This window comes from Mchenga conophoros, linkage group LG9 (genome assembly GCF_057382185.1).
Source record: "Mchenga conophoros isolate Kocher_MC1m ecotype Shallow Benthic linkage group LG9, M_conophoros_male_GT1.1, whole genome shotgun sequence".
Lineage (NCBI taxonomy): Eukaryota > Metazoa > Chordata > Actinopteri > Cichliformes > Cichlidae > Mchenga > Mchenga conophoros.
In genome coordinates this window covers 20,233,432-20,252,767 of record NC_140534.1, presented here as the reverse complement: position 1 = coordinate 20,252,767, position 19,336 = coordinate 20,233,432, and the positions used below count along the sequence as shown (strand labels likewise).

Here is a 19,336-nt window from a genome sequence, read left to right as displayed (position 1 = left end):
GTCTCAACAGGACCTGGAAAAACTAGTCCATGCATTCATCTTTAGTAGGCTTGATTACTGTAACAGCATCTTTACAGGTCTACCTAAAAAATCAGTCAGACATCTACAGCTCATTCAGAACTCTGCTGCTCGAGTCCTCACTAAGACCAAAAAAGTGGACCACATCAGTCCAGCTCTGAGGTCTTTACACTGGCTGCCTGTCCGTCAGAGGATAGACTTTAAAGTTCTGATGCTGGCCTATAAAGCTCTGAATGGTTTAGGACCAAAATACATCAATGACCTCCTAACCCAGTATGAACCATCCAGATCCCTCAGGTCATCTGGATCCGGTCTTTTATCAGTTCCCAGAGTCAGAACCAGACACGGAGAAGCTGCATTCAGCTTTTATGCTCCTTATATCTGGAACAAACTCCCAGAAAGCCTCAGATCAGCTGAAACACTCAGTTTATTTAAATCCAGGTTGAAGACTCACCTGTTCTCAGCTGCATTTGAATAAAGCACCAAATCCACACTTTAAGCTTAAATTTCAAAACTTACATTTAACTACTGATTTTATCTACTGTTCTGATTTTATCTGTTTTGATTTTATATACTGTTTTGTTTGTTTGTTTGTTTGTTTGTTAATTAGTTAGTTAGGTTATTTGCTTGTTTTAATTAATTTTAAATCATGCTTTTTATTTGTTCTTGTTTCTAATGTCTCTGTAAAGCACTTTGAATCACCTTGTTGTTGAATTGTGCTATACAAATAAACTTGCCTTGCCTTGCCTTGCCTTCAAAACACCCATCTAAAGTTTTTAATGAGCAGCTTCATTTCAGTTAGCCATCATAGATCAGAGCTGGTGCAAGGACTGAGGGGGACTTGAGAGAAAAAAATTAATCACCAACAAATGCTCAACTTTCTGTGACCGTGCATACCACTGACGACCATGAAATTGGTGTCAAAGGACTGCCCTGATTACTCCCAATACTCAGCGAGATAGAGCAACGAGTCAAACATATTGATAAGAGGCTTCTTTTGTTGGATATTTCTATGTGAGCAGATGATGGAATGCAGCAGAAATGTAGTGATGCCCTTAGGCTGACCTAAAATTCAACTTGGACCTTTTTAATGTACAATTGATAAAAACTACTAAAACTAGTCTAAGACTTTTTTTTTTAGCAGATACAGAAAATTAGAAAAGAGGGAGGGAGGAGGGATGCATCATTTCTCTCAGAGTTCTTCTGTCGCCACTTAGGTAAGGCAGCAATTTTGCAATTGCAGAGGAAAACTGGAAGAAGACAGATCGGCCTTGACATCACAAAAGTGTAGCAAGATGTGGTTAGCACTTGTAGTCGGCTGAAACCCAGCTATACTTTGTCAAAGAAGGATTCCAGATAGAGGGACTGATTTCAGTGAAGGAAATGAAAGCCCTTTAAACGCTGAAGAAGAAAAGGTGGTCCCTTCAAGAGATTAGGTGGGTTTTTGTAAGAAATTGCTTTATTGGCTGCTGTCCTTTTTTCCAGGTTGTAGTATTTCTGCATTTGTTTGTGTGGTCTTTGCAGCATTTATAAGCTAATACGGCAACTGTAAAAACACACTACTAAGCATTGCATTGGTGTTCTGAAATATTCTGAAGCCAATATTTGAGCTTACATCTGGGTGCTGTCTGACTGCCAGAAAGCGAAAAACAAAAGCATAGATTGCCACTGCAATGGAAATAAAGAGAAACCGTTGTTTTTCAGAGATTTAATACAATTTTTGTGTGCCTATGGGACCTACGGTATGTCTCGGACTAAAAAAAAGGCCTGGAATGATTACGATTCTAGGTTTATGGTTTCCATTTCTCCTCACTCCTCGCAGCAGAGAGAAAATCACGGTACAGGTGATCTGACTGCTGTGTTAGACATAATAGGCAGTCTGGGGTTTATTATATGACGATATCATTGCCTCGCCATAACAGGCAGCGTAGTTAGTGCTGATCATAAAGTAAAAAACGCTGCCAATTTTGTCTATCAATAAAGCCAAAATGCAATCCTCCTAAGAGTAACAACTGTGTCGTGTTATTTTTCCTTTCCAAAACAGAGCGCGACACTGCCTGACTCGCCTCTGCAGCAGAGAGGTGAGACACAACCATAAGCCCAACATAAACTTGATGAATACAAAATAAACGGCATACATTAATAACCATCTGTAGGCTTATATTAATCAGCATGGGGGACATTTCTGACATAGGATCTGAGGCCACAGTGCTGAATACATAGCTACAAAAATCTCCAGAGCCATCACCGGTGACCTTTAGTATTACCATAATACTGGGGAATTCTGCAATGGTTCAAGCCTGTTGCCATGGATATAAAAGGTAGTGTAGCCAAAAAGGCTTTATCTTCTACCAGTGAAATTTTGGGAAACTGTGGAGATATTGCACGCTACTTCTCTGCTCTCCGGAGTCAGGTTTCATTCTGATGGAATGAATAAACTGTGTTATGAAAATAAACCCCAGTCACCCGACTTTTGCCAACAGATGCTTTTAACACTTTCTGTGCTGTAATAAAAACAGCCTCCAATGAACAAAGCTAGAAGTCTATTAACTGTAGTGGAGTATAATGCTTAAATGGCAAAGCTAAAAGGGTGAGCTGGTTCTGTGTTAGGGTGCTAAATACTAAATCTTTTGACTATTTTTCTTTGGTAAAATCCTTTCATAAGCAGCATTTCATCTCTGAATCGTGAACTGTCGCGCTTGTGGTTATGAAGCAGTCTGACTGACTTCAAAATGATCATTGGTTTTTATGTTTTGGCAGTTTTTTTTGCAGTGCAGCTTTTCTCTGTGGAAGATTTTTGTCCTAAGAGAGATTGAAGTGTGTATTTCCTGTGGCGATGCCGATAAAGCCAACTTTGTGCCTGAAGCTTTCAAACTGTGGGGAGGAAAAAAAAAAAGAAAAGAGGAAAATCATCATGCAACAGTGGTCCCTGTGGGACACAATGCTGCAGAGCACACGTGAAAGCTGCCTATGAGGAAAGTGATCTGTCGTTTAATGGAAATACTGCACGGAAACCTAATAAGGGATGAATGAGCTGATCAATGAGACCGTGGTGGGTTATGTTAGGGCAGGCAAATGTCACACATTTCTTGAAGGCGAGATGTTTCGGAGGCTATTGGAGGCCTTTCTGTTGCCTCAGGGGAGTCTTTTGCAGAGACATGCAATGAAGATTGAGGAGATTTTAGCCAATTTTCAAATGTAACATTTACTGAGATGTTTTTCCATGATGTTTTCGTTTGCTTATCATACACTTGCACTGAATTTTTACAAATACATGCATAAATGTCAAATGGAAAAGAATGAAACAAGACTTTTCACGGTGACTTTATGTCAACTGTAATGATGATTTGTATGTTAAAAGCATAGTTTGACATTTGGGGGTGAAAATGCTCTTTTACTGAAAGGTACGTGTGATCTCTGTTACTGCTGCAGTGTCTGTAAATTGCATATGACGCTATTGTGCAGTGTTATAAGGTAGTTTGGAATAATGGATGGGAACGGAGGAAAGGAGGGAACCCAGCATCAAATCAATCATCAGCAATAAACAAAAGGATCGACACTGACTATGAGTGGGATAAATGTCACCCCCGAAAGCATCAGCAAAGTGTTTTTGTTAATGCTCTATTCATAAAACATTCTCTAAACTTTCTCCTGTTTGTCCATCCTCCTGCACCACAACCTCTGCCACCTCTTTAACAGTGACTTTGACGTGCACTATTTATATATTAGCACATACTAAGAAATAGCCTCACCAACACAACCTGTAATTTCCAAAATTTTGTTGCTAAAACGGTTTTTCCTGCATATTAAACAAAGCAAATATAGCAGAGAGCTGATTTTGCTCAATGGAGATGAAGTTGTGATTCTTGCGTCCACTTCTGGGCTACACATTATAGCTGCATCAGCCTTAAACTGAATGGACGAAAGCGAGCTCATTATCTGTGTTAATTCTCATCTTCTTTTACAAAAGAAAGGGGGGCGGAAAGTATTTTGCAAGTTGCCTAACTTTTCCTCTGAGGTGCTGTGAATTAAACTGTATGCCGATGCATACGCCTACTGTTCCTTTCCATATCACTGTCTTTATTATTTTTGCAAATGCCAGATTAGCACAGCTGCGCTGCTGTGCTGACCAGCTAGCAGGTGTGTTCACTTACATCTTCAACGAGTCCCTGGCGAAGTCTGTGGTCCCCACATGCTTCAAAAGATCCACCATCATCCAGACTGCAGACTGTTCACAAAGCTCAGGGATCTGGGACGTCTGTGTGCATGGGTGTTGGACTTCCTCACTGGCAGAACTCAGGTGGTGAGGGTGGGTAGATGCGTCTCTAACAGCATCACCATCAACACAGGAGCACCTCAGGGATGTGTCCTCTCGCCACTGCTCTACTCCCTCTACACTTCAGACTGTGTGGCCACCCATGGCTCCAACACCATTGTGAAGTTTGCTGACGGCACAGTGGTGTTGGGTGCCATCTCCAACAACGATGAGGTGGCCTACATGGATGAAGTGAAGAATCTGGCATCATGGTGCCAGGACAACCACCTCCAGCTGAATGTCGGCAAGACCAAGGAGCTGGTGGTGGACTTCAGAAGGGGTCAGCACAGAGACTACAAGCCCATTATCATCAATGGAGCTCCAGTGGAGAGGGTGCAGTCCTTCAAGTATCTTGGTGTCCACATCTCCTCAGACCTGACATGGGCTGCCCACATTCAGGTCCAGACCAAAAAGGCTAGGCAGCGCCTGTATCACCTACGACAACTGAGGAAGTTCAGGGTCTCTCCAAAGATCCTCAGGATTTTCTATACAGGCGCTGTGGAGAGCATCCTCACACAGAACATGACATCGTGGTTTGGGAACAGCTGTGTGAAGGACCAAAAAGCTCTCCAGAGAGTGATCCGTACAGCAGAACGCTGCTGCAGGATTGCTCTCCCCCCGCTTCAGGACACCTACACCAGGAGATGCCGGACTAGAGCAGCGCAGATACTGAAGGACCCGTCCCATCCTGGCAACAAACTGTTCCAACTTCTGCAATCTGGTAGAAGGTTCCGCATCCTCCGGGCAAGGACAGAGAGACTCAAGAGGAGCTTCTATCCCCAAGCCATCCGGGCCCTAAACACACACACCCGCCCTCTCACATCATCTATAATTGACTGAGACAGGACTCTCTTCCAGACACTAAACCAAGGCACAATGTACATTTTAAATTCCTTTAATTTTAAATATGTTTATATTGTCTATTCTGTAAAATAGTCAGATGTCTATTCATATTAATGTACAGAATTCACCTGCTTGCTGCTACTACTGCACATTCACCCAATGTATATAATATATATATATATATATATATATATATATATATATATATATATATATATATATATGTGTGTGTGTGTGTGTGTGTGTTCTTCCTCTACCCCCCCATTTTTGCACATGTCGAGGAGCGTGTCAGACTACATTTCACTGTGTGTTATACTTGTATAACTATGCATGTGACAAATAATAAACCTTGAACCTTGAACCTTAAATGACACAATAAAAGAGTCGTGGCAGATCACATTAAAGAGATACTAAAACGTGTTTTATCACCTGCTGCTGCCCTAATGTTAGGTAGAAACTTAACATCGCTCAGGAATACGAAAATAAATAATAATGGAGTGAATATTAAGCCTCCCCACACTCTGTGAGAGATGAGATCGGGCTTCTGAAGTCACGGCTCCCTCTACAGTTTGTACAGTGGAAATTTTTCCATCCAGTGCAGGAAAACAATCAAACTGACTGTGCTGAACAGTCGGGAGGACACAACGGAGACGCGTCCGGGGATACACACATAATACACAGGCTCAGTTGTGTGCGTCTCAAACGCCAGCGGGAACACCAATATTCCCACAGATACGGCAGATTTCCACGTGGATTTTTTTTCCATTCGGCGGGCTGATTCGCTGTTTTCTGCGGACAATCGGGGGAAAATGTCTCATTCTTTGAATACTTGAGGAGTGACGACAACTTTCCTCCTTTCGGACTTCACCCGCACTAATAGCAGAAGATAAAGCGCGAGGAGAGGAGAGGACTGCTTTTCAACAATGCAAACAGATCAATTACCCGATCAGGATTTGCAAAATTAAGGATTTGGCGTCTCTGCAGCGGAGGTACCAAGCAATGTTTGCAGCGGAGATGCGTTGTTTGCTGAGGTTTATGTCCGTGGATGTTGCGGCTCGGTCGGGCTGCACACGGAGCCTTTGGGTGGCTGTGATTGGACCGGACACAGACTGGGGCTGACTGATGTTTGTCCGAGAGGAAATGTTTTGGGGAGGAGATCAATATGAGTTACTGGCAAAGGGGGAGACGCCAGTCGTCGCGAGTGCCCATATTACTATGAAGACGAACGGCACCATGCAGGCATAAGGATTTTTTTCTTGTATTTTAATTCAAAAACATAGGGAAAAGATCTTCTTACCATCAGAGATTTATTTATATTTATTTATGATGTGTTTTGCTGCCTTTGCAAACTGTTGCAAACATTGTTGCACTTGGATTTGGATAGTGCTTGCTTCTGCACGAAAGTTTTTTTTAATCCTTGTTCTTGACTATCATGCCCAGGAATTTGATATTGCATCATATTATCTTTTAAAATAAAAACGCCATGGACTTGTGCATCCCTAATATTTAAACGTAATCTGGACTTTCACTCTGAAAACTTATTTTTTCCGGGACATTGCAACACTTTTACTGAAGAAAACTGTCAGCTAATTACTTTTTAAAATCCTGTAGTGTAAAATGTGCTCGCAAACACCTGGAAAAATGGCTGGCAGCTGGGTTGTATATTCAGCTTTTTTACTACCATTGTTCGCAGTGGGCACAGCTTTCTCGGGGGTCTTCAACACCACAGACAGAGACGTTTTCACAGATGACTTGCTGCAGGTCAAGCTCACACAAGACAGAGCGAGTGAGCACTGGAAGCTCCAGTCTGCTGACTCCCATCCCAACCTATATTTTAACCAAGTGGATGTGTTACACTTGAGGCAAAGGTCCTCTACCACCCACAGTCACATATTTAAAGTCATCAGAGCTGCTGTGCTCACTATGTTGTCTAATGTTCCCTTTTACTTGCCCCCTGTGAAACATGAGGAGTTTACAAGCAAGTGGAATGAGATTTATGGGAACAACCTGCCTCCCCTGGCTCTCTACTGCCTGTTGTGCCCAGAGGATTCTGCTGCTCTGCAGTTTCTTATCAAGTTTATGGATAGGATGGCCGAATATTCAGACTGGAAGGTAACCAGTGCACCGAACGATGAGGTGCCCATGGCGCACTCTCTCACTGGGTTTGCTACTGCTTATGACTTTATTTACTCCTACCTGGATCAGCGTAGAAAGGATTTATACCTCAAGAAAATTCGCGCTGAGACGGTGGAGCTGTATGAGCTCTCTAAGTACAGAGGATGGGGCAAACAGTATCTCCAAAATCATCAAACCACCAACATATTAGCCATCCTGACAGGTGCAATAGTGGTGGGGTCACATGACGACCCAGAGTCAATGATCTGGAAGCAAGTGGCAGTTAACTATATGGAGAAAACAATGTTTCTTTTGAATCACGTTGTTGATGGCTCCCTGGATGAGGGAGTAGCCTACGGAAGCTACACAGCCAAGTCTATCACCCAGTATGTGTTCTTAGCTCAGCGTCATTTCAACATAGACAACATGCAGAACAACTGGCTGCGGGGCCACTTTTGGTTTTATTATGCCACGCTGTTGCCGGGCTTTCAGAGAACAGTCGGCATTGCGGATTCAAACTACAACTGGTTTTATGGTCCAGAGAGCCAGCTTGTTTTCCTCGACACGTTCATCATGAAGAATGGAACGGGCAACTGGCTGGCTCAACAGATTCGAAAACATCGGCCGAAGGACGGCCCCATGGGGCAGTCATCTGCCCAGCGCTGGGCTACACTTCACACAGAATACATCTGGTACAACTCCCACCTCACGCCGCAGCCTCCCCACGATTTTGGCAAAGCTAAAATGCATATTTTCTCAAACTGGGGTGTGGTTACATACGGAGCTGGGCTTCCCAATGGCCAGAGTAATACTTTTGTCTCCTTTAAGTCTGGCAGCCTGGGTGGCCGTGCAGTCTATGACATTGTCCATGACAAGCCTTACTCCTGGGTGGATGGCTGGAACAGCTTTAACCCTGGTCATGAGCACCCAGACCAGAACTCTTTTACTTTTGCTCCTAATGGGCAAGTATTTGTGTCTGAAGCACTTTATGGTCCAAAGTACAGCTACCTTAACAATGTTTTAGTGTTCAGTCCATCTCCTACCAGCCAGTGTAACAATCCATGGGAGGGTCAGTTGGGGGAGTGCGCTAAGTGGCTGCGCTGGACCGATGAAGGGGTGGGTGACGCTAGAGGTGAGGTGATTGCCGCTTTGTCACACAAGGATACGATGTTTGTGAGTGGGGAAGCCGTGCTGGCTTATTCACCTGCCATGAGACTAAAGAGTGTATTCAGAGCTTTGGTTCTGCTCAACTCGCAGACTTTGCTAGTCCTTGACCATGTAGAAAAATGGGGTGATTCACCTATAAAGTCACTCAGTGCTTTTTTCCACAATCTCGACATTGACTTTAAATACGTTCCTTTCAGATTCATGGACAGATATAACGGCGCGATGATGGATGTGTGGGATGCTCATTATAAAATGTTCTGGTTTGACACTCAGGGCCACAGCCCTGAAACACGGATACAGGAAGCAGAGCAGGCGGCTGAGTTTAAAAAGAGGTGGACGCAGTATATAAACGTTACTTTCCAAATGACAGGCCCGGTCAGCAGAGTGGCTTACGTGCTGCACGGACCGTATGTCAAAGTGTCCAACTGTAGATTTATAGATAACAGCAAAAATGGAGTGAGGCTTTCTTTAATCATTAATAACACAGAGAAGATTGTGTCCATTGCTACAAACTATAAAGACATTGGGGCAAGGTTGAGTTATTTGGGATTTGGAGGTCACAGTAAAGTTGAGGATAGATATCAAATCACCCGATACGGCCTTGGGACACAAATCCTCCCTAAACAAATCAGCAGTGATAATCAGCTGTTTGACTTTGGTTTCACAGTCAATGTAATAGCGGGGGTTGTTCTCTGTGTGGCTATAGGATTTTTGACCATGCAGAGAAAGTTTTATGTTTGCTTCAGCAGGCTGATGCGTTACGCACTCCTCACCGTGCTCATTCTGTGGATAGCCGAGCTGCTGTTTGTCTCTAACAGCTGCGATCAGCTTCTCTGTGGGGTAAAATGGAAAGGTGCGGGTGCCAAAAGCGAAGTAAACAAACAAATAAGATTGTACGAGCAGCACCGGCTCCCCCTTCCCACTGTTGTCATAACGACCCTTCCCGGATCGGGATCGGAAATACTCAAGCACCTTTTTTACAATAGCTCAGACTTTGTTTATATAAGGGTCCCCACCGAGCATGTGGACATTCCTGAGACTGAGTTTGAGTTTGACACCCTGGTCGATGCCTGTGAATGGTCAAGGTCAGACGCCGTGAACGCACGGTTTAAGATTATCCAGGGCTGGCTGCATTCGCTAGTGCATAACACAAAGCTGCACTTGCAAAATATTCAGCTCGTAGAGGGCAGCAGGGTCAAGCAGACCCAGAGAGTCAGCGTCCCCAGGGACAGAAAGAAAAGATCCAGGAAGAGAGAACCAGCATCTGACCTGAAGGGCAAACTGAGGGCTAGTCTGGACAGAGATGCAGAGTATGTAAGGGAAATGAGAAGGCATGTTGCAGAGTACCCTAACGCCCGGGTGGTAATCAACATGCAGAGTGGAAGCTGGACACTCAAACTACCTTTCATTCAGGAGGTAGTGGGACTTTCCTTGAGGACAATATACTTGGTGAGAGACCCGAGAGCATGGATTTATCTCATGGTTTATAACAGCAAACCCAGCCTATACTCCCTTAAAAACATCCCACAGCACCTTTCCTTGATATTCAAGGAGGATGCTGTCAGGGATGGGTGCTCAGCTGTTGCGCCAGAGTTTAAAATGATCCAGAGGCTACTGTCCCGTTATGAGACAAATCCTGTTTTGATTCTGGCTCATTTGTGGCTGGCACACACCGCAGCCGCTCTGAGGGTCAGCGAGAGCCTTCCCGAGGAGTCCTTTCTCCGAGTGAGGTTTGAGGATGTGGTCAACTTCCCCCAGGAGACGGCAGAGACAATACACACATTTCTGGGGGTGCCTGTGTCACCCACAGCCCTCAATCAACTCATATTCACCACCTCTACGAACCTGTACAATCTAATGTATGAAGGAGACATCTCACCAGCCAACATTAACATATGGAGACAGAAAATGTCTCGAAAGGACGTTCGACTGATAGAGGATGTGTGTGGAAGTGTGATGAAGAGGCTGGGTTACACTAGGTTCACCAGTTAACCGCTGCTGGTCAGCTGATATTGAGCTGTCTTTGTTTACTGTAGCTGCCAGTCACAGCCAGCTCTGTAATGTATTCTTTTTTCTTTTTCTTTTTGCACTGAGCTGAAAAAAAAAAAAACCAATGTTAAAAGTTGAAGAAAAACTGTGCTGTCTCTCCGTCTGTCTTCAAGCTTTCTCCCTCAGTTGTATTTGTTTGGGTGTGTGTACAGTATTGTATCGACTACAGCGACAGATGTTTGTGAGGGAGGAATACTTTGCATTGGAACAGGTGGAAGGGAGCTCATTTTATTGTTCTTCTCCCTCTAAGCAGCCCTCTACAGTTACTTGTAGCGCTCTTTTTATCGACTGAAACTTTAGACCTGTCTTGTCTTACATACTGATGAATATCACTGAATTTCAACATAAATTTTATGATACTACCCAACAACCGTGGTGTGAGGAAAAAATGCTTTGTGCAAAATTCAAAGCTTGGTTATTTGATTTTTTTTCTTTTTTTGGGAAGTGGCAGTACATTTATTGGTTTGGAACAGATATGTTATGAAGCTCATTAATAAGTTTTGAAGTTGTAGGAGACAGCTAATTTGGGATGTCATTTTCCTGTCTGAACTGTTGAATGCTGTTTCCCTTTAAAACTGTATAAAAAATGCTGCATTGTAAGGGGTTGAAAATGGAGAACAAGAAGATGACTGGTGTTTTTTTTTAAACTCAAGTGATAGATTGTATTTTTGTTGTACGAAGGATTTTAGTTAGAAACTCAAAGATGTCACAGCAGTTTAGCACTTTCACAAAATCTGATTGTATGTGGGATTCAGTGTATTTTCCAGGGCTAACTTTACTGTATCCGCTTAATTATTATGGAAGCATAAAATCTCTGAAGATATATAAAATATGTGTAGAAGAAAGAAAGTAAAGTATTTATGAGTTCTAAAGATATATATCCCAAAGGATCAGGAATGAATACCATTATTGTAACTCCCTTTAGCATTTATTGAATTAGATCTGAGGGATGTGCTTAATAGGGATCAAACTGGTAAAAAAAAGAAACTGTCAGCCTTGACACATTTCTAGTCAAAGCAATTTCTAAAGCACCCCCCTCAGCTAGTTATATTAATCTGCAAGATGCCATAGCAGAGGCTTACTGTGTTTTATTGCTGTGATATATTCACTATAAAGGCCTGAAGGAAAAGCAAACAACACGTGTTTCTATTTCCAGTTGCAGTCACTCAGATAGCCAATCATATTTTAGGTTTTTGTCTTTAAAGAGTCCAGTGAGCCTTGCACTGAACACAGATGAATATGAAGTATAGGTAAAAAAAAAAAAAATCAGAGAAAAATCACAGAATACTCAGTGTTCATTTGGAAATATCCATCTTTCCTTGGCTAGAAGCAGTCCTGTTTGTTTTTTTCTCTATGAACACTGAAACCCTTGACTGGCTGGAAAACCCGTTTGATGTTCGTGGTCTTTGAATGTGTAGACTTGGCAGACATGCTTTCACTTTGGTGTTGCAATCCTGTTACCAACTCTGTTTTGTATTTGCTTGTGGGGATATGGTTCCTTGCTTCTGTGGCCTTGAATTACAATCATTTCTTTTTTGACAGTTTTCTTTTTCTGGATCTGGAGCAGAAAGAGAAATTAATGTAACGAAAAGAATAAATTCATAAATATATTGACAACCAGTCTTTGTTTAGGTGTAGTGTATTATTTTCCACAATGGCATAGGCCATGTGATTATAAGGCGTTTGTCCTCATTAGCTGCTTTTATACTCATGTTAAACTAGCTATTATCCTTCGCTACAAAAGACAGAACATAAATTTTAATTTGTACGTGCTCTCTTTCCGTATGATTACGGCTAACCTGCTAGTAATGTGTCTGTTTACGCAGACGCTTGTGCTGCCACATTTTTGCACTAGCACAATCTCCATTTTATTAGACACGGATGACAGAAGCCTAATTGCTTATATGGGTGATGTGCATGACAAGGAGGAACCAACAATTAAAAACATGTCAGGAAGTTCTAATGCCATGCTCTGACTGAAACTCCCTTAACAGGAGCAGGCTTCGAAAGAGCACATGCTGTGTCTTATGTCTCAGAATGGTGAGTCAGTCATTTCATTACTCATTTGTTCTTGATCCCTCCTGTAACACTCTAATGCTTGGCAGGGTCCTCTGTGCCTAATGCTTCCACGCAGAGGCACATTATTCACAGAAAAACCTCAGGCAAATGCTTTGGAAGGTTTCTACAAGTCTGGACCTGCAGTCTCTGCTTGTAAAGTAGTTCCATTCGTTCTGAATGCAGGAGTAATCTTCTCCCTGTATGCATACGTGCTTAATAATTATTCAGGCTTCACAGAGAGCTGGGACATAACTAATAACTTCATTTCTTTTTTTAACCAGACAATTACTGGTGTCATTTAAAGAGAAGACAAGAGAATGATGCAAAACTAAACTCTACCTCTCTGACAAAAACAATGATTAAACCCAAATTTATAGAAATGATTATAAACCTTTGCAGCATAAACTATGTTTTTCCTCCGTTTGCTTTCCTTGGAATAATAGTATTTTTACAGAGCCTGTATACTGCTCAATTTTTGTGTTTATTTTTATTAACTTATGCATTACTCCAGAAAATAAGTCTTAATATTTATTAATATGTACAGTTAGTAACTACTAAATGTAATCAATTGGAACTGAACTGATAGCAACTGCAGAATTGATGACTATTAGAAAATCATCTTTCAATTAAAAGGGCCAATACCCAAATGTGGCCACACTCTTACTTACTTCTAACCAGAAAGTGATCCAAATATATCAGTTTCACTACTTTGCTGACAGGATGGAATAGGAACCTCCTAATGTCACTGGCAAAAGGCTTTCAATTCTTGGTCCCCTCATACTAATAATGTCCTTTTGAGTGAGTATTGTAAAGGCATGTGGTTCAAGGACCCTCAAGGTTTAGACTGATAAAGATGAAATACCCAGTAAATATTCAAACCTCATTGAAAACCCGAATGAGTCGAATCCACCAAGAGTATGAGGGAGTGGAACGTAGAAAAGCTTGCTTTTATTCTTGTGGGACAAATCTAGAAGTTATTATACCAAAGGTGGATTTAAGAAAACAACAACAAAAAGACAAAAAGCATCTATAACACTTTCCCTCCAAGCTGGTTTATGGAAATAAAATTAAAAAAAAAAAATAGTCACAGCCTTCCTGTGAAGAGACAAAATCCCCAAGATCAATAACAACAACTAATAAACTCATGCGATGAAGGAGGAATATGGTTTCCAGATATTCATAGCAAGTCATTCTAAGATTGGACAATCTACCTAAAATAACGATTTAAAAGAATAAAAATACTCCTGTTAGGCTTTTAGTGGAGAATTTATATTATTATGCAAATTATGGACCAATTCTTTGATCAATGCAGGTGGCGAAACCCACAAAAACAGTGATTGGCAGCAGTAGAATATAGACCACAGTCACATGAAATGAGATTCAAAACATACAGTATTATATAGTGCAGGATTTATATTTTCATCTAATGGAAATCTGTTATGACGCCCGAACTTTTTAAGGGCATAGACATATGAAACAAGAAGAAGATAAACTAATCAGAGCTGTGGAGTGCAGTTTCAGCAATGTGTGGGTTGCTGTGATCTCCTAACTGACAGCATGTTCCAGACTAAATTACAATGTGGACTTGAGTTGCTTAAAGAGATGAACACAAGATAATGGATTGCTGCATGCAAAAATAGCACAAAAATATAAAAGTGCTCTGGATGCAGAATATTGGAGATGATGTTAAAACATGAGGCCTGCACCCAACATCCAAATCCAGGTTGTTGGATGCAGAGAGGGGGGTACGCTGCTGTGCTTGATGTTGTACTATCTTTTTGTTAAGCAGTTTTGGTTGGGTATCACTGGAAGCTAGTCGTGTATTCTTTATACATCGTAAAAAGCATGCTGAAACAATTTCAGATTGGATAACTGCTTTCTGTGAAACAGGCTGCCCTAATTCTTCCAGATGTGGATGAACCTGATGAGCCTAATGGAGACTGGAACTTTATTAGATTTTGTCTTGAGAAAGCTTCAAAAAGATTCTGTATTATTCAATCTCTGTCTCTATTCTGGTGTCTTATTGTAAAGCTTTTTTATATCTGTAGAGGGAATGCAGATTATCATCACAGATTATCTTTGGACTTTTAACATAATGGCACAGAACATTAAGGAACCCTGCTTCTGCCTCGTATAGCTCGCACATCAAATGTAAGTCTGTATAGATAATCTCCACCAATTAAATTTAATGGAATCTTACAGACAGGATAAAAATAAAGTGATATGTCAGAGTGTTCTTCCATAGAATTCATTTCTCATCTGAAAATAACACTGTAAACGCCTGCTGCTCGGAAAGACAAATACGCTTTATGAAAATCTTTTGATGTCTGATCACAAGAAGCAGATGATTTGCAGAACTAATTTAAGCTAGAAGGTTGCCTCCTAGATTATCTTTGATGTCTGATAACCAATACATAATCATTGCATGAAATAAGGTTTTATGGAGAAAATGATGAAAAGCTGCATTATAATCTAATTCCATGCACCGAGTTTGGTTAAGTGATCAAGCAGCTTTCTCACACTATTAGGTGCATGGAGGTTATCCAGATAGAAAAGGAGACTCAATTTCAGCTGAGTAGTCATACCCTCTCCTTTTCCGCCTTTATCTTTCGCTGCATCCAAATCCCAGGAGACCTTCTCCCTTGCCGGCAGCCATCGCTCCTGCCACTGCTCATTAATTAACCTTTGCTGCAGCCACCATCAGTCAGAGCAGCCTGATATTCTGGAGAAGAGTAATCATCGATACCATACAAGGCCTTTGTGCTGGGGAATTAGCTCGCTAATGGAGAGCAACACCATCATTGTTGAAAGTTTCAAAACTTCCATTTGAATGTGATGTGTGATTTGTTGTGAGTGTGTCCTTCAGATGTCAGCAGATTGGCTCTGAATGGCTTCACTGATGGTGTGTAAGCAGCTGGCAAAGCCTCTCTCCTATATTTAGTCATTTTCAGTGCAGTAAACAACGCCTGTAAGGTCCTCAGATCCTACTGTTCAAATATACCTGCTGATGACACTGCTGTGTTTGGACACCGGGACGTGGAGATCCCAGGAATTGCTGTTAATAAGAGTTGACTTGCAAGGAAATATGGCGCCCTGTCAATTTGCAGCTGTTGGCAAGTAATTTCTGTAGTGAAAATGGGATCTTCTGTGCCAATAAAGCACAGCAGCCACTGCTAATGAAGCCCAGTCTGCTCTTATAGCGCAGGGAAATCAGACCAGATGAGGCGTTTTGAATTTCACTTCAGGCAAATCTCGATACTGAGATACTCTCACAGTTGTATATCAAAACACTCCTCGAGGCTTTGAACAGTCCTAGCTGTCATTCTTTAAAGTTTGGCGGATACATGAATACCAGCTGAGTTTTTCAAAATTAACTGCATAACAGGGACATTAATATAAATGCTATGTTCCCAGAGAATTTATGCACAGCGTTTTGGTGTCATTGGCTAATTTCAAATGTATGTTCTTCCATTTGTTTATTGTGCAAACATCATTTTCTTGAGCCTTACACTCCACTGGTGGGAGTTTTAAGCTGCTATGACCATTCCTTTGCCTGAAAGTCAAATGAAAGTCTGTGGAAATTGAATTTTTTCTGCTTAGCAATATGAGGCGACTGAAAACGATTCAAGACTTTGCTTTGAGAAGTTTCTGACTTTTCGACTTTGAAAGTGAGACCCCTCGAAATAAACCAATATTCTGTCATCTTAACCTGTCTCTCTTGACATTTTAGTTAATCCCCACTCTTGTTCTGTATGTTATGGACAGTTTGCAGGGTAGACACAGCTCTCTACCCCTAGGAAAACGAGCCACTCTAGTATCGCTTTGAGTAGAGCTCCTCTCTTTCTCCTATTTCAACGCCTGTGGTTTGCTAGCTGTGCAGAAATGAGCAGAATGATGCGTAAGCTGGAAAAGGAGATAAAAGGGGGGGCAGAAAAAACTAAATCGACTAAATGATTTAGCTGTGCTTTGACTAATGTAAGTTTACCAGTTCTGTTATGGAGAGGGTTAGCCACTGTTTTCATGTAATGAGCTCTGTCTGTCTATTAAAGCAAAGGGTGGCCAAGCTGCAGCATTTAAAGCCTGGTGTTATTCTGAGGTGTAGGATTGAATCCAGCTGGCCCGCTGACAGACAGACAGGGGAGAGGCCCTTTTCCTGGATGACACACTCAGTAGTCCTTCATTACTGGGACCGAGAAACCATAACCCGGCTGTCAAAGTGCTGCCACGGCCACCACTCTCCTGAACCATGTCTAGTCGAGGCATGTCTGCCAAGCGGATCATTTTCATGTTTTATGTGATGCACAAAAGAACTAATAGGGAAGATAGCAAAACAGATACAAATGCGTGGTTAAATATTTGTGGGGACATCCCATGCAGCCTTTTTGCATCAAGCATGAGTCATTGACCTCTAATTAGTGGGATTTATGTATTATGGAGCAATAACAGCGTCGGTGACATCGGTCATTGCATGCCTGGGAAATTAAAGCAGAGCAAAGGCTTGTTGCTAAGTCATTGGAAATGAAATAACTAATGCGGGAGTTGTAGCCCATATCCTTACTTACATATTCTCATCTCACAGTCTTTTGATAGAACAGAAATGGAAAACTACTTCCCACAATAAAGAATTGACAGGAGACCCGATGGGGTAAGGAATTCATGCACTGTGAGCTTCAGAGATAAGCCAGTCATTATACTCCACACAGATTTTATATAATGCCCTTCCCATAACTATCCCACCCAGTGTGGCTATCTCTACGTCTGGAATCAGTCCAACACCACAAACTTGAAATTAGTTTTTGTCCCCTTGTGGTGTCTCTCCTTTCTTTCCTTCAAAAAGAAACTTCTCTTTCAAGAGGGCCTTACATTTCCTTGCAATCACACTATTGGCAATGTACAGCTTCTGACAACATGTTTTATTTTTAAAAGAGACATCTTGACACTGACGGGCGGCAGAAGCCGAGAGACATTCGTCAGTTTCTTCTCGTCCCCTGCGATTTTTAGCTGCAGAGCAAGCCAGATGGTCAGATTCTCTGCTCATATGGTTATGTTCCTTAGAGATCACCATTTTTGGCCTGATTGGAAAAAAAACATATAAAAGTGGCGAGGTGTTAAGAAATGATAACAGCTGAAGAAGGTCAGGACAGCAGTATCACTGCTTTGAAGAGAGTGTTTTTAAGGGGAAATGTGCCTCCTCCCTTACACAATTATTCACTGCAAAGCACAGTAACATTTTACTGTAAAAAAACTCCAATTCATATTTATCAGAGGTCGAAGAGACAAAAGAAAACAAATGAACAAGGTGCCATCTTTGCTGTTTTAAAATGCGGATGATTTGTAGGTTATAGTGCCTGTTAAAGTCTCATCTGTCTTCTGTCAGAGGATAGAAATACCACAAGACTGCAGGATGAACTCTTCTAACAACTGACGTTTTACTTTTTCAAATTTAAGAAGCCACTTACCTGTGCATACTACAGCAGTGCAGCAGATAACTTCACATTACAGGGAAATTGTTCACAGATGGATACAAGTTCCCTAATTGGCACATAATCCCTATTAGCCGTTTGAAAACTCACAATGGTGGCAATTTTCAATATGGCTGTCAACAAAAGCACTGGACTATCGTTTGTTGTTCAGGCAAAGTGAACTGGACTTCCTTTTTTGAATTATATTAGTGTCATTATATTCATGTTCAAATATGCAAAAGTCAACGTTAGTATTTGCACACTAATTGTTTCAATCACACTTCTGGAGCCCTTACACGCTGCACTGGTTTTCCAATTCTCACCCATGGCTCCCAAAAAGCTTGTTTAGTGTGGTTTGTGACATAAGGAGGGGGTTGACTACTATTCAGAAGTTTGGTGGTTCAGTCTTCAGCTCTGTATGTTAAAGTGCCTTTGGGCAACATACTGAACCCTAAGTACCTCCAGATGTATCCTTCTGGGTTTGCAAGGGGCGGGGGGTGGATGCAACTAGCACTTTTAAGAGTGGTAGGCGAGAGTAAAACAGTGTTACCATGGACTAAACTAGGACAGGTTGTAATATACATATATACATAAGTTATATGACTTAGCCAATATAGCGAACTGCTGGGCAGCACAGCAAAAAGGTTTTAGGTCTGAATCAGTCCAAGTTATCAGGTTAACTAGTGATTCTAAAGTGGTTGTTGGTGTGAAGGGAAATAGTTACGTCTCCATGTGTTAGCCTGTTAATGACAATAACTGATGATAATAATTGAACAGAGCCAAAGGTTAGGAAAAGGGAAATGGTTCTTCAAAATAAAGTTTTGCCTTACCGATACAGACAGGCACAGATTCTACTTTGATGTCAAGTGGTTTCAGTCTCCAGGTTGTGTCACATTTTTCACAGTTTGACCTATGGCTCGGAGAGTAGCTGGGTAGTGTTTAAAGATAAGTCACTTTCATGCAAACATTGGGGTGACAACACCAATATGCTAGCAACCAATATGCTAGCAATCAAAAATCATGAGGAGATTTTTGCCAACCAGTTGTGGAATACAAACATTTTCCAATGGTAGATCACTAGGGAAAAAAATGGGGGGGGGTCACAGTACCTTGGCCTGTGTGAATTTGGCTTTAGAAATAGTTTCCCCATCAACTGCCTTAGATACGAAAAAAAAGTACGTGTGTGAATGGGTAATTAAGGCATGAGTAGAAATCTTTACATAAGAACCAGTCCATTTAACTTTTACTTCTCCACAATAGTGAACAAGTTAATCACATGGTTAGCAGTCACATACAGTATCTCCAAAAC

At 41.6% G+C, this 19,336-nt stretch overlaps 1 protein-coding gene across 1 annotated transcript; it reads left to right on the top strand.

The window, feature by feature from the left end:
• Positions 1–5,636: 5,636 nt before the first annotated feature.
• On the top strand, positions 5,637–13,588 carry dselb (dermatan sulfate epimerase like b). Its single transcript, XM_085286846.1, has one exon. It carries the CDS (start codon positions 6,794–6,796, stop codon positions 10,448–10,450), a length of 3,657 nt encoding a protein of 1,218 aa, XP_085142972.1. The 5' UTR covers positions 5,637–6,793; the 3' UTR covers positions 10,451–13,588.
• The last annotated feature ends 5,748 nt before the right edge of the window (positions 13,589–19,336 follow it).

Bases quoted from the DNA above. Each gene is read 5' to 3' on its own strand.
- dselb (XM_085286846.1), top strand. From the start codon at position 6,794: ATGTGCTCGCAAACACCTGGAAAAATGGCTGGCAGCTGGGTTGTATAT.